Source organism: Labrus bergylta, chromosome 24 (assembly GCF_963930695.1).
Source record: "Labrus bergylta chromosome 24, fLabBer1.1, whole genome shotgun sequence".
NCBI classification, from domain to species: Eukaryota; Metazoa; Chordata; class Actinopteri; order Labriformes; family Labridae; genus Labrus; species Labrus bergylta.
Genome location: NC_089218.1, coordinates 11,147,590 through 11,162,762, shown reverse-complemented (window position 1 = coordinate 11,162,762; position 15,173 = coordinate 11,147,590). Strand labels below are relative to the sequence as shown.

Here is a 15,173-nt window from a genome sequence, read left to right as displayed (position 1 = left end):
AGACTAACCACAGAGGGTTCTTTATTCATCGATGTAGGATATCATACTGAAAAACTGAAGCTACACGTCCCAGAGAAACAGGGCTGTGGGGTTTTTGGCAGAGATGCTGTGTTCTCGTGCTCCTCCAATGGCCCCATCTCTCTTCTTGTTCTTTAGCCTTAGGTGTGTTCACAAGCTTTTAGTGAAACATCTCCGCAAAATATGTGCAGTACATTTAAGCAAAAAAAGGTTGAATTGCTCAGAAAATAAGTTTAATCTTCTTTTGACTGTTCACTTTGATTTCTTGCGCTTTAGTTTAATGAATTATGTAGAAATCCAGAAAACTGCAGTTCCTTGAGTGTCCACTTGAGATTGGTTGCAAATGCTCCCCACAAGGTCCCTCGCTAAAATGCAAATTTTTACAGCAGTAATGAACATTTAAAGCCGGGTTCATAACAGTTTTGATCTCCATTGTTAATTTTATTATTTGTACAAAATGTACGTTCGGTAAAAAAAAAAAATCAATCAGTTTTGAATTTATTCAGGCTAAGCGCTGTACTTACATTAGCATAATTAGGGGTGTGTCTAATTGGACTGACAGGTGGGCACATTGTAGCTGTTGGCCAGGGTCTCAGCTCTGTCTTTTTGCCAGTTTCAAGATTGATTGAGACATAATTTACGGCTATCAGCTCCTCTTCAGAAACCAATCGGTGACATCACAGAGATGTCCATGTTCATACAGTCTATGCTGGAAAATCCTTTGTTTGTGTTGCTATTTCTCTAACAAACCGCCTTAAAAAAGAAACTGCTGTACTGTAGTTCTATTTGTCAAACCTGGTTTAAATTGGCTCAAAATTATTCATTAGTGTAGAAATTGCTTTGAACACTTTGAATCGCATGCTAACTTGGAAGTTTCTTCAAAGTTAAGATCAAAATGTTTACAGCAAACTTAATTATTTTTTATTTTTATCTTAACAGGAGTAAGACAGCTGCCCTGACTGACAATAGAATCCGCACGATGAACGAGGTGGTGTCGGGCATTAGGATCATCAAGATGTACGCCTGGGAGAAACCCTTCTCTGCTCTGGTTACTGAGGTCAGAAGGTAAAAAAAAATCCACATGAAAGGACTCTCGTGCTCAGCAGTTTTCTGTTTCAAGGAAGGCTATACATGGATCTAAGTGAATGCTACTCAAATCTGTTAAATATGTCTCATAGCATTACTTGTGTTACTTAATAGTGTCTGTGCTTCATTGAGCTGGGTGTACCTCTGCTCAAAAGTTTGTCTTGCGAATTAAGGATTATGGAAGTTTGATGTCGAGAAACCAGAGAAACCAGCCGACTGCAACTGTTCTACCTGTTTACGTGATTGTCTGATTTCAAAACAAACAAATTAATTGTCGAAAAGAAGACACCCAGTTAACCGCCCAGGGTGCGCTTCAAACTTACTGTGCGCTGAATCGAAATAGAATGGAAGCTACAACCTATGTTAGGTTTTTGAGCAAACTGGGGCAGTCACAACTCATGTTATGTTTGAGGGATGGTGAATTGTTTCTCAGGTAGAATCTGTAAATTTGGAGGATTATTCATCATAATGTCAAAGTGACATCGTCAACTGATCTGCTTTCAAGCAGAATCAGGGAAAACTTAATCCATCTAAGTAGCTAGTAAGCTTTACAGATCTACCATCAAGTCCCACATTGTTAGGTGGGGGTTATTTCTGTAGTAGACGGACAATTATGAAATTGTGAAACAGACTGTGGATCATCTTAGATTTATTCAGCCATGGTCAGACAACACAGAAACACAACACACATGGCTGACAAAGTGCAGACCATCGCTGACCCATGCTGACCAAGATCTCACAATCATTGACAATCATTGGCAAAGTCTTCATCAGTGTGGCTTATATTCTGCTAGAAGGTACAGCCCACAAATTCCTTTCCATTTGGGTACATCACTATAAAACAATAAAGATGACATGACACTGATTTGTATACATATCAGATGTAGACTCTCTGTCTATCAAACAGTTGCTGACAACATATAGTTGGCTCCTATCCATTTATAAATCTGCTACTACTTAGGTGCTTCACCCATATAAGGTTACAGCTTCACAGACCCAAAAGTAGAATTACTGTGAGATGGTTGACACAATTTAAAGATATGTCCACAAAATTATTAAGATGACTGAATCCATGAAAATACATACTAACACACATATTAACACCAAAATTAGAAAGCAGGTATTAAAATAGTTTCTGTCAATGGTCCCGTACCCTTTACATCTATCCACTGTCAGCTCTTGAACTCTTGATCCAGATCGCTGATAAGATCAGAATCAAGGTTTGATTCAAAGATTAAAGCAAAGTCTGAGTCCATTCATGAAGGGCTTTTTTTATATTCCCCGCTTCCACATAGTGAGGAAACTTAACAAATAACATGCATACTTATAACATCTATCCATGTGTGATGCTGCCTAAACGTGACTTTTTGTGCGTGTGAACTCCCTCTGTCCTCTCAGGAAGGAAATCTCCAAGATCATGAAGAGCTCCTACCTGCGAGGTCTCAACATGGCCTCCTTCTTCTGCGCCAGCAAGATCATTGTCTTCGTCACCTTCACCGTCTACGTCCTCCTGGGAAACACCATCACGGCCAGCCGCGTGTTTGTGACCGTGTCTCTGTACACCGCTGTGCGCCTCACCGTCACACTCTTCTTCCCCAGCGCCATCGAGAAGCTGTTTGAGTGCCGTGTCAGCATCCGCAGGATTCAGGTATGCTGCTATAATACTTTACAGAACTACACTTGTGGTTAGTATTGAATCTATACCTTTAAAACATTCATGTGTTGCATGTTTTGTGTAATGATGTTTTTAGAAGAACATGCTTTGCAGTGGTATCAGTGTGGAAAGCTGTTGCTCTTTATCTGCAGAGTAAAAAATTACACACAGCAGCAGACCTCGTGCTTTAAACAACTTGAGACTGGCCTGGCTCAACTTCAGAGCAACTTCCTAGTTATTTTCATAGTGAATAATTGCCCGTCCGTGCAGCTTACACAAGGGCACTCTACTGCTGAAGAGAGCTTTTCATAAGCTTGTCATCTTTTTAAGTTTAACAAACATCACTGGACACTTGAATAGTCACACCATCATGTTTGTCTTGAGGTTTAACATCTCCGTGGATCTCTAGTGCAGCTCTCCTCTGACTTGAGCTTCCCATTGTAATTTTAAAGTTATAAAATAAACTACACTTTTGTTTCCTCCATTTGAATGAGCCTTAGATGAATGTGATATATTATGTTAGCTTTCTGTACAAGGGCTGGCCAGGTGTTTCTTTTTCAATCGCAAGAAATGTTTATGAGTCGATGAAAGGCTTCAGTGTTTGCCTGCCTCCAGTTTTTATTTGCTGACATCACAGTCCAGGCAGTTCTCTAATCTCTGTAAGTGCTTCAGCTTAAAGATCCAGCCCTGCAATGCTGACCCCTCCCTCCCTTTTTGTCTCTTGATTAAGATATGGCCTGAAATGTAATTAAAAATCGGCAAAGTTGGCAGCATTAGATAAAATGATTTACCCGATCGCTGCAGCAACAGACTGATTTAAACACCTTCACTATGTCTGTGTGTAAGTTACATAATAGAGACAGTAGTGGTGGTGATTGTACTGTTATATGACCTGTAGAACTTGGCTCTGATTGTGTGTCGTCTTTTTCTGTGGTCAAGGAGTTCCTGCTGCTAGACGAGATCACAAACGTCGGGGAAGCTCTGCCACAGGAGGAGAAGAAGGACGCCTCAGTGTTGGTCAAGGACCTGACCTGCTACTGGGACAAGGTCTGATACCGTGTGATCCATTTGTTTACAGTTCTAGGACTTGCCCTTATGACAACTCACTCAATAAAGTAAATAAAATAAATAATAATAATAATAAATAAATTCTCCTCAACCTTTTACCTGCCAGCAGTTTGCACATGTGATACTGATGATGTTTAAAGCTCAGGCAGATCTTAAGGAAATATAACAGTAATATCCTCACATAAAAACTTATTTTAAAGTTGAGTGTAAATCACACATACGTCCTGGTTTTCATCTTCTTTTGCATTTTTGAATCATTTCCCTGAAATTCTGCATTTTCCAGAGGGTTTCTGTTTCTTTTGAGCTCTTATTACTGCTTACACCAGCAATTCTCTACTGCTTGACACTTCATGAAATTGTTTCTGCAGTTGACATTCAAACATGCTCCCAACTGTGACCCATGAGGAGATTATTTTTAGCCCGTGGCTGAAAACAGGTCACACTAGAGGTATTCATATGACAAGATCAGAGACACATGAAAACAACCTTTAGAATATGATATACTTATTAGGCGGGTGATAGATCGTTAATCAGTATATTGTATTAAAATCTGATCTGGATATTCAGGCTGTCAGAAATGCTTTGTGTAGCTCTGGGAACAGTACAGAAAAGTGTTGCATCATTTTGAGTAGAGCTCAATTGACATAAATTGGCTGATATCACCGATGTGAGACTACAGAGATATATTCAAATGAATGTATTTGTTCAATAATAGTTATAGCTAATATGCAGTCTTCAATATTTGTTTAATAATCCCACTTTATATCATTATCTCGGTATTGAATAATATAATCACACATTGCATATTTTCTCATATCTTCCAGACAGAATATTGGAAGCCATTATTGTTATCGCTGAGCCTTTTACCTCTTAAAACTGTATTGTATTAGCCTCAAAATCTCATGTCTGTCTGTTTCTAGAAAGGAGTTCTTCTATTCTAATGTTTACATGTGTTTTATACCTTCTGCAGAATCTGGATGCTCCCTCTCTGCAGAACATCTCCTTTACTCTGAACTCAAATCAGCTGGTAGCTGTGATTGGACCAGTGGGAGCGGGAAAGGTGGGTCATCCACTTTATAAATAAATCTCAGCACACTGGTGTTGTCTAATTGTTCAGGTATTTTTCTACATGTTTTCCACCTCGTCAGTCTGCTCATGTTTCTTTGTACCTTTCATCTTCTTCCAGTCGTCACTCTTGAGCTCCATCCTGGGAGAGCTGCCGGATGATAAGGGGGTGCTGAAGGTCAGAGGTCAGCTCACCTACGCGGCACAGCAGCCCTGGGTGTTCCCTGGTACCATCCGCAGTAACATCCTGTTTGGGAAAGAGCTTCACCAGCAGAAGTATGAGCGAGTGCTCAAAGCTTGCGCACTTAAGAGGGTAAGAGACGGTTTATTTGACCATACACAAAGCACACATTAAACCTCGACTCGTTCCATGTTTAAAAGGTCATAAGATGACCTCATCAGTCAGGATGGGCTGGATAAATCCATAGCTTCAGTTCACATGCTAACTGAACTCTGTGAACTCTTCTATTATGTGTGGAGTGAAAGCTGGGAATAACCCAATAGCAGGGAGTATGTGAAGGTCATGAAGATTAACACATTACCCATGTGGATCATGTGAACCAGAGTTATTGACGCTGTATCTGTCAGGTGGCTTCCTGTGTTTGATATTATTCTTCTGTTATGGTTTGATAGAGAGCAGCTATCTGCAGGATAGAACACACAACAGTTGGACTCCGTCAAAGCATCAGAGTATTATCATCTGAATACTGATCCTTAGTTGCACACTGAATATTTCGTTTTACTTTTAATTATTTAGACCAGAGCTTTTAATAATAATGAAGATATTGGCATGAACGTTTTCTGCGATCATTTTCAAATCTTTCTTACCTTAGAAAGGTCAGAGAGCGGGGAAATGTTTTAGTTGTTTACCTGAGAGATTCTACATCTCTTTTCCTCTCGTTCTGTTTGAAAGTGCACATGGTTTAGTTGAAAAAGTGTTTCAGCATCTTAATAATCAAAATGTGATGACTGTTGTCAAATTGTTTTCTCGTATTACCTGGCTGCTTTAAATCAAATCTTATCAAACCGTTCCCACATAGTTCTAAATCAGGTCCTCATTAAGATTAACACTTTCCTGTGATTTCCTTTAGAATGAAAGAATGGAAGGCTTCTTGATGGCGTCCCCTAATGTTTCATTAGTTGAAATAAATATCATTATCTATCGATGACGTAGATGGAGACAATATTTCATTACAGCCACTCAAATGTTGCATAACACAGTGACGTCTGCCCTCTGTCACTGAGCCAGACAGTAGCCTGCCACACACACACACACACACACACACACACACACACACACTGTTCAGAAACCCACATCAGCTTTCCTGCTCAGGTCTCCCTCTTATCTTCCTTCCAATCATGAACACACCCCAGCAGTGATTTAATATTTCAGATTTAAAGCCAGGCTTTCAGAGTCTTTTAAATGATGCAGAAGTATAAGTGGGTACAAGCCAGGGCTCCTTCCAAAAACAAAAAGGACAAAAGAACCAGCAGAACTGGTGCATAGTGAAACACAAAACAGGAACCAAAATGGCTCTAAAACAAGATCAGTGAGTGCAGTTTTCATTCCTCAGAGACCAACTAAAATGATGCTCAGGTTCAGGCTGTCCCATTGTTTTTGATCATTCTTTAAGCCATACCCCTCCCTACTGAGTTTTACAACATAACTACATCTTTGAGATATGCTCTCTCAGGTGACCTGTGCATGCACTCGGCTGTCAGAGTCTCTAACCTGACTGGAGGAGAGGTAACTGACAGCTCTTTCCAGTAAATAAGTAACATGCATCCTGGGACTTTTTATCCAGTTATAAAAAGACTGAATGAATCATTTAAATAAAACGACAGTGGCACGAATCATCATTCACACTTACACGCGCTCTGCTTCTCTTGTAATGTGTGACTTATTTATATTTTGTGTGCAGTCACATAACGACAGCTTTAAAGTCAGAGCAGCAAAGTGCTGACTCATTCAGTGCAACTGAGTAACCCTAACAAGGGTTACTAACACCCTTAACGTGTAATAATTCAATTTAAAACAAGAAACCCATTTTGCTAAATAGCTTTAAGTGAAGTGGACTTTGTTAGCATCTAGATTACCACTCGAGAAAAATGTTTAATTATCTAACCCACATTCTGGAATAACCTGTAGGCAGGGTTCAGTGTAAGTGAAGCGTTAAGGTTGTATGCAGGAAAGAATGATCTGCTGTATTGACGTCGTGCAACCCTTTGCCACAAATGATTTATTTTTTTCTAGGAATCTGCACACAAGAGCACTTAACAATCCCTTTAAGATCAGCACATGTCACCCTGCTGTTCAACTCCCTCCACTGGCTTCCAGTGTCTGCGTGCATCAAATATAAAACCCTGCGGCTCGCTTACACAACGACGACAAAAAAAACGCTCCTCCTTACCTAAATGTTCTCATGTCCTCAATGTTCTGATCCAACCTTCACCACAGGGCCCTAAGACGCTAACTAAACTCTTCTCCTGTGTGGCCCCCCGGCAGTGAAACAAAGTACCAAATTCCATTCCAGTCTGTTTGAACCCAGCAGGTTTACAATGTCCGTGTACTTGGGTGCATTATTAAATTGATTTGATTTTCCTGGGTCTTTAGCAGTTTCTTAAATTTCAGTTTCAAAGGACTTCTCCTTTGCACCTTTAAGACCCAGCCTTTCATAATGAAAATAGTAATACTACATTTTATCTATAATCCGCTTTATATTTGAAGCAAATCTCAAAGTGCTACAATTTGAAACAGGAGCATTAAAGTAACATCTAAAATCAAGGCTGTGTTTTGAACTCAACAACCCTTTCTGTTAGATATAACTGAAAGTAGCTCACATTAGCCTGAACCTGTCTTACTTGTGATCAGTTACAAAAGTAACGCAATTACAGTAATGTATTACTTTTTGCTGTAACGCAGTAATATAACGCATTAATAAGAAAATTTGGGTAATATTATACCCCTTACAAATCTCAGTAACGCGCGTTACAAGGCATTTTAACCTGAGATGTGTTGTTTTTTAAGAATTCACCAACACCGCGACTCTGCAAAATATTCCGCCGACAGAGAAAAATACAGCGAATAAGAGTACTTCCTGTTCCTGTCGCTAATACTGCCATAAAATAACAAGAAGAAGAAGACCTGAATGATTAAGGTTATAATTTAACTGATTCGAAGTCGCATCTCATATCTAATGCGGTAAATATGGTTGTATGAGTGAGCACTACATCCCAGCCACCTAAGAAAAATATAAAATAAAGAAAATATAATCCATGTTCATGATCGCGCCGAGCTGGATTTGATCTCACTAAAACAACATTAACGCCTTCTCACCTGTGCCCTGCCTTACAGTGTGCACCACCTGAACAGTGACATTTCATCAATTCCATTATGTATCATTTTATGATGTCAGCCTCCTGGTCACATTTTAGTTTGGCTGCTTCTACAACAACTGGTTACCTCAGTTTATCTTTATTTACGATATCTTTATCATAACTTACCAGACTTTAACTTTGTCTGCTTTTGTGATTCTGACAGTCATTGTTACTTATTGTATTGCGCCATGAGCCTTCACTACACAGTCATTATGCTATACCACATCACCCTCCACTGGATATATAATCAGCTGCAATAAACTATATTTTAGCATTTTAGAATGCTAGTCATACTTCTGTGGTTATTTTGGTGAAAGTAACTCAAAAGTAGTGTAACGCATTACAATTCAGAGACAGTAATATTGTAATGTAACTAATTACTGATTGATGATTAGAGTGTAGCAGGGAAGGTAATAAACCAGCATGAAGGTCTGTGTAGAAGCCCTTACATGCCTGTTATGTGCTGAAAACTGTAACACGTATTCCAAAGTTGCCCAAACTTCTGTTAAGAGGTTTTAATACTCTTAAGTAATAAACTCTTAATGTAATCAAAATAGAGGAAATCCTCTTGTGCAATGTTTTGCAGGACATGTTCAGACATGTTCATGGTCAGCTGAATGCCTTTTAACTGTTTATTGCAGCCTCATTGAAATATCTCAGTGGTGCTATTAAATCTGATCCTGGTAATAGCGGCTGTGGTTTCCATGTGAAGATTAAACGATGGGTCTTTTCTCAGTATTTAAATCTATTTTGTTCCTGAAAATGGCTTTGACATGTTATCTCATGTTGAAAGAAGTGAAAGGGGGTCTTTTGTAAAACTATGATGAACCTACTTTATAATGAATGCATTTTGTGTTTCTGAGGTCCAAATTAAGAATATATTTCCCTCTGTGTGTGCAGGACATGGAGCTGCTCCCAGAAGGAGATCTGACTCTGATCGGGGACAGAGGAGCCACACTCAGCGGGGGACAGAAAGCTCGGGTCAATCTTGCAAGGTGAGAGCAAATAACTGAAGTGAACCGCAGAGAATTCTAACCGCAGCATTCTTTCTTTTTGCAACAGAAATCCAACATGTCTGTCTTTAGCTGATAACAGTGTTACATAATGTCACATGAGGTGTTAAACTTGTTGGGGGCACGGAGCGGCTGCAGGAGAGCAGTGTATCAATCAGTCAGTCTTTATTTGTAAAGCTCCAATTCATAACAAATGTTTCTTGAAGACAGTTCACAAAAAGAGCAGGTCTAGTGCATTCTCTTTGTTATATCAGTGTATGTTTGTGTAATATCCTAAGTTTTGAATTCTACAGACTAAAGGGGTAAGAGGGACTGAAGCAAAACAGGTGAATTTACCAATTTAGGCTGATCTATCAGGACTCCTTCATACTTAGCTGATAAATGCTGATAAACTCAAAGGATGTGAAGCATCTGAAGACATTTTGTACTGATAGACCATTTGATCACAAAGCTCCAAGTGTAGAAGCTGGAAAAAATTCCCTTGATTCATTCTGTGTGTATTTATGTGTTTGTGTCTGCGCGTGTGTGTTGTCAGGGCTGTGTATCAGGACGCAGACATCTACCTCCTGGATGATCCACTGAGTGCTGTGGATGCCGAGGTCGGGAGACACCTCTTTGAACAGTGAGTTATTTTAAGAGTTACACAAATTATCAACTCCTATTTGTCAGGTCATTGTGGCGCATATCCAGCCACAAAGACTACATGATCTCCTGTGCAGCAGAGCACCAGTTCATAGTTTCACACTCTGTTAAAGCAAAGTTTTAGGGATTTCAATCTTTTGATCTGTGAAACAGGCAAATAGGAGAGTGTTCTGGTAACCATCCCCTGGTGTTGAGCTTCAAAGCTGGAGCAGAAATCCTTTCAGCATCAGGTCGTCACAAGAGAAAGTTCTTGTAAAAAGAGGGGCGGAAAAGCTTTGTTTTCAGCTTTTTGCTGCTCTCCCCCACCTTTTACACTCAGTGATTGAAATCTTCAGCGGGACATATTTGAGTGTTTTGGAACCATTGTTATTGGTCTGAAGTAGACAAAGATGAAGGAAAGCATTACAGTGTTTAAAAACCCTGAGCTGCAAACTGAGGCAGGAAGAGGTGCGGTGCTGCTCGTGTGTCAGGCAGACAAATGAAGCAGGCGCCACTCTTCCTGTTTCACTCTGCAGTCCCAACAGACCTTAACACAACAACTCAAACAAGGAACACAATCTACACAGTCTTACAAGATCCAATAGAGAAATGTATTATTTTCATTACTGACAATGTTAATATCTGTTTTTGTTTACACGGACTTGTTGCAGTATTCACTTATTTTCATTTATGATGACAATTTCAAAATTCATGAATGTCAAAAATTAAATTAAAAACATCCGAAATCCAAACTAACTACATAAAAACAGTAAGATAAGAAACTGTAATTTAACAGCAGACACATTGGATGATCTCTTTACCTACGTCATTCCCGTGAGTTGGAATGACGTTGTTGACATCTAACATTATGCACTTCTTATTTATTTTACATCCCAGCTTCTATTTTAGTAGATGATAAGTTCTAAACTTATAGATACTTTTATAAAGTTATAGATTCAATAAAACATTTGGTCACTGAAAACGACATCTTCCAGTGTCACACGACATCCTGCCTGTAGATACGTCTTGAACCCTTTGTAAAGCCTCAACTGCTTCCTTTTTCGGTCTCGGTCAAAAATCGTATAAATGAAGCATTTCACTTTTTTGGACAAAAGTGTTTAGCCTTCTTGTTGTTGGGTGTTACACCAAAAGGTTAAATTATTTTTTAGCTAAAACTGTCATGAACAAGTTAATGTGAGTTAGACTCAAAGTTGACGCTATGTTGCTAAAAGCTGTTTACTTCCTGTTTCAGGTGTATATGCGGCCTGCTGAGGAACAAACCTCGTATCCTGGTCACCCACCAGCTGCAGTACCTGAAGGCAGCCGACCAGATCCTGGTCCTCAAGGAGGTGAGTCCCTTCATATCTAAAGTCAACTCTGAAGTGCAGTATATACAACAAAGACTGTTGCACTCTTGAACATTAAGGGCCTCATGCAGGGACAACTGCTGTAACCAGATGTGTTTATGTGAGTGATTTAAAAGAATTTGCAGTCAGCCATTAGTAAATGAAATCAAATATTAGACAAGTCACGTATGGATGAGTTTCTGCTTCAGAAAAAACATATTTAACTAAAGAGTTATGTGTGAGTCTGAAAGGAGTTTAAATAAATGGATGTCAGCTGACTTTAATAGTCACTCAGATAGAACTGGCATCATGGCAGCAGAGTTACAGTTCACAAACGTCTTTAAAATGAGAATGTATGCAATTCAGAGGTTGTTGCATTCCTGCAGCGGCCTCAGACATTACATTGCGTCCTGATAGCAAGCGCATTGTTTGAGATAATACACGTTAACTGTGGAGAATGCCTCTATTCTAAAGAACAACTTGCATGCCTGAAACTTGCATGCCTGAAATTCTTTCAGATTAGCTGTGAAGGTTTGTGGCTCACAGAGGTTTAGACTGTACATGTTGTGATTCTCCACAATATTCAAGTCATGTTAGAGTCTACTGTGTAGTTTTGGTGGGCACGGTAGCTAACTGCATGTGTGTTTGCGTGTCAGGGTTCTATGGTGGCGAAGGGGACGTACACAGAGCTGCAGCAGTCCGGCGTTGACTTCACCTCGTTGCTGAAGAAGAAGAAGGAGGAGGAGGAGGAGCAACAACCCCCGCCTCAGGATGGCCCTATCAGGAACAGAACTCTGTCCCAGAACTCAGTGCTCTCCCAGACCTCCTCTATGCAGTCGGTCAAAGACGGAGACTACTTACCGGTTAGTACATCATTCACACGTCATAAAGCATGCAAAGTTTTATCAAGCACATTGATCTTTGAAGAATGCCTCGATTCCCTTGGAAAGCAAAGCGGTACTTTTAGTGGAAGTAATGCTTGCAAGTGAAGAAGCCTGCTCACGGTTTAGTTGTTTTGAAATAAGACAACAAATAAACGCGTGTTTCCCTAAAACGGTCAATTGGTCATGCAAAAAAATGTAATAGGGAGTAATTTTGTCCATGCAGGGGGAGACGGTGCAGACGGTAGCAGAGGAGAGCCGCGCTCAGGGGACCATCGGAATGAGTCTGTACTACAAATACTTGCGCGCTGGAGCCAGCATCTTATTCCTGCTGACTGTGTTTGCGGTAAACATTCTGGCTCAGGTATGCAAGAAGGCCACTAATAAAGTAAGCTAAGAGAAACACCTGAGCCTATTCTAACTGTTGTGCTTTATCGTACAGGTAGCATACATCATGCAGGACTGGTGGCTGGCTTACTGGTTAGTATAAAGACAAAAAAAGAACTTTAAATACTGTAAACTAATCCTTACTTAAGGCATTTTCCTCAATGTATTATTATTTTTTGCTTCTGTATGACTTCTTTGTGTATCATTCTGACTGATCAGGGCGGAAGAGCAAGACAAGCTAAGCAACAGCACCATCATCCAAAACAGTCAAAACATCACAAAGGAGTTGGACATAGACTTCTACCTGGGTGTTTATGGAGGTAATCTAAAAATACTTTTGATTTCATCATGTCACCTGCAATGTATGTGATGTTTTTCAGTTGTGTAAAGGAGAATATTCCGCTGTTTTTTTTCTTTTACAGGTTTGACGATAGCCGTCATCGTTTTTGGCTTTATCAGGAATTTGTTGCTGTTCAACGTGCTGGTTAGGTGTACTCAGTCTCTGCACAACCGCATGTTCGACGCAATACTCAGGACACCTGTTCGCTTCTTTGATGTCAACCCCATTGGTAAGCCAAATTTGAAAAAAAAAAACAACTCTAGCTAATAAGCTTATATTTTGGATTTATTTTGGTTTAGGAAATGCATTACACTGAACTGTAAACTATTTAAAAAAAGGTTTGTGTGGCTCAGGTATTTTCCACAGTATTTATTTTCCTAATTTTCTCTCCTGGCTCACCCCAGGAAGGGTCCTTAATAGGTTTTCAAAGGACATTGGCCAGCTGGATTCTAACATGCCGTGGACCTTTGTGGACTTTATTCAGGTGAGAAGTGATGTCAGCGCTCTACGTTGAGTTTATGAGGAGAACATTAGCCGGTACAGCTTAAAAGATGTTACAGGTGAATTGGAGGCACAGAAGCTTGAGCACAGCTACAACAAAACCATATAGCCACATTTCCCCCACCCCACTTCAATGTCCTGAAACCATGAGCCTCAGGTAGACATCAGTAATGAGCCTCAGAGGTCTACAAATGTACATACAGACACCATACACACAGATCATACATGTGTCACAGTATTGGTTTTCGAACAACAGCCTTCTGTAACATGTTTTTGTCCTCTGTGATCAGGTGTTCCTGCAGATTCTTGGGGTGATCGCTGTTTCTATCTCGGTGATCCCTTGGATCGTCATCCCCGTGCTCCCACTCCTTATCGTCTTTCTCTTCCTTCGCCGCTACTTCCTGCAGACCTCCAGAGACATCAAACGCCTTGAGTCCACCAGTGAGTGTCCCACGATGTAACAGTGTGTCATGTACATTATACAGGTTGTGCACCTCCGACATTAGCTGAACAAACTTTCAAAATGAAGTGTGTGTGTGCTAATTTTCTCCACTCCTTTTCCTCATCCTGCAGCTCGCAGTCCTGTCTTCTCCCACCTGTCATCGTCTCTTCAGGGTCTGTGGACGATCCGGGCCTTTGGAGCAGAGGAGAGGTTCCAGAAAACATTCGACGCCCAACAGGACCTTCATTCAGGTTCCTCTCGGATCCTTCAGATTCACTGTTTGTCTTTGTGCAGTGTCTCTGAGATAGTGTCACTAACTGTTTTCCTTCCTGAACAGGGGCCTGGTTCCTCTTCCTGACCACCTCCCGATGGTTCGCCCTCCGCCTCGATGGCATGTGCTCCATTTTCGTCACCATCACCACCTTTGGCTGCATACTGCTAAGAGACCGTGAGAATGTTTTAAATGTTCAAACAATTTCAGTTAGCAGAGTTAAAAACCCTACACATAAAAAGATCAAATTAGTCTTTTAGTTGTAAAGCTCTCTGTGTCTCTTAGAGCTGGACGCCGGCTCCGTGGGTTTGGCCCTGACTTACTCCGTCACCCTGATGGGAATGTTCCAGTGGGGCGTCAGGCAGAGTGCTGAGGTGGAGAACATGGTGAGATAATGCTTTTGTTCTTGGTAATATTAAACTAATTGAAGAGGTTATATCCATTCGTCACATAAACTGCATCAGAGTGACAAAACTGTGTATGAGGGGGCACTAAAATGACCAGTGAGCTCCTGTAATGGTGTGTAAGTAACGTGTGTACTGCTTCTGTGTTCAGATGACATCAGTGGAGAGAGTCGTGGAGTACACTGAATTAGAGAGTGAAGCACCATGGGAAACCCAGAAGCGTCCTCCTCCCGACTGGCCCGGCAAAGGCCTGGTGACCTTCGACCAAGTCAGCTTCTCATACAGCGAGGACGGACCGCTGGTGCTCAAGAACCTGAAAGCAATGTTCCGACCCCAAGAGAAGGTCGGCCATCTTTGTTTACAGAGTACCAAACCCTGTTTACGCCACACGATGTGCAACTTTAGCTGACTCGTTCTTCTCTCCTGTGTCAGGTGGGGATAGTAGGTAGGACGGGCGCAGGGAAAAGCTCCCTGGTGTCTGCTCTGTTCCGCCTGGCAGAGCCTCAGGGGAAGATCTACATCGATGGTCTTTTAACCTCTGAGATCGGCCTCCACGACCTGCGCCAGAAGATGTCCATAATCCCTCAGGTAAACATAAAGCAACCTCTCTGTTTGTGGATTGAAACTGACAGGAGGCCAGTAGCTTGATTTATGAAGAAAAAGCAAAGGAGGGAGGGTTGCATGATGAACAAGGGTTT

At 40.8% G+C, this 15,173-nt stretch overlaps 1 protein-coding gene across 1 annotated transcript in view; it reads left to right on the top strand.

Moving 5' to 3' along the window:
* Positions 1-15,173, top strand: part of abcc4 (ATP binding cassette subfamily C member 4 (PEL blood group)) — a 28,729-nt gene that overhangs the window by 9,456 nt on the left and 4,100 nt on the right. The window contains exons 7-26 of the mRNA XM_020644946.3: positions 958-1,083; positions 2,503-2,752; positions 3,698-3,805; positions 4,797-4,886; positions 5,013-5,204; positions 9,170-9,264; positions 9,818-9,904; positions 11,156-11,252; positions 11,906-12,112; positions 12,357-12,494; positions 12,573-12,610; positions 12,737-12,837; positions 12,940-13,086; positions 13,262-13,341; positions 13,649-13,799; positions 13,932-14,051; positions 14,138-14,248; positions 14,357-14,457; positions 14,627-14,818; positions 14,908-15,063. Of these exons, the coding sequence (XP_020500602.2) occupies positions 958-1,083; positions 2,503-2,752; positions 3,698-3,805; positions 4,797-4,886; positions 5,013-5,204; positions 9,170-9,264; positions 9,818-9,904; positions 11,156-11,252; positions 11,906-12,112; positions 12,357-12,494; positions 12,573-12,610; positions 12,737-12,837; positions 12,940-13,086; positions 13,262-13,341; positions 13,649-13,799; positions 13,932-14,051; positions 14,138-14,248; positions 14,357-14,457; positions 14,627-14,818; positions 14,908-15,063 (2,587 nt within the window). The remainder of the gene's footprint in view (positions 1-957; positions 1,084-2,502; positions 2,753-3,697; positions 3,806-4,796; positions 4,887-5,012; positions 5,205-9,169; positions 9,265-9,817; positions 9,905-11,155; positions 11,253-11,905; positions 12,113-12,356; positions 12,495-12,572; positions 12,611-12,736; positions 12,838-12,939; positions 13,087-13,261; positions 13,342-13,648; positions 13,800-13,931; positions 14,052-14,137; positions 14,249-14,356; positions 14,458-14,626; positions 14,819-14,907; positions 15,064-15,173) is intronic.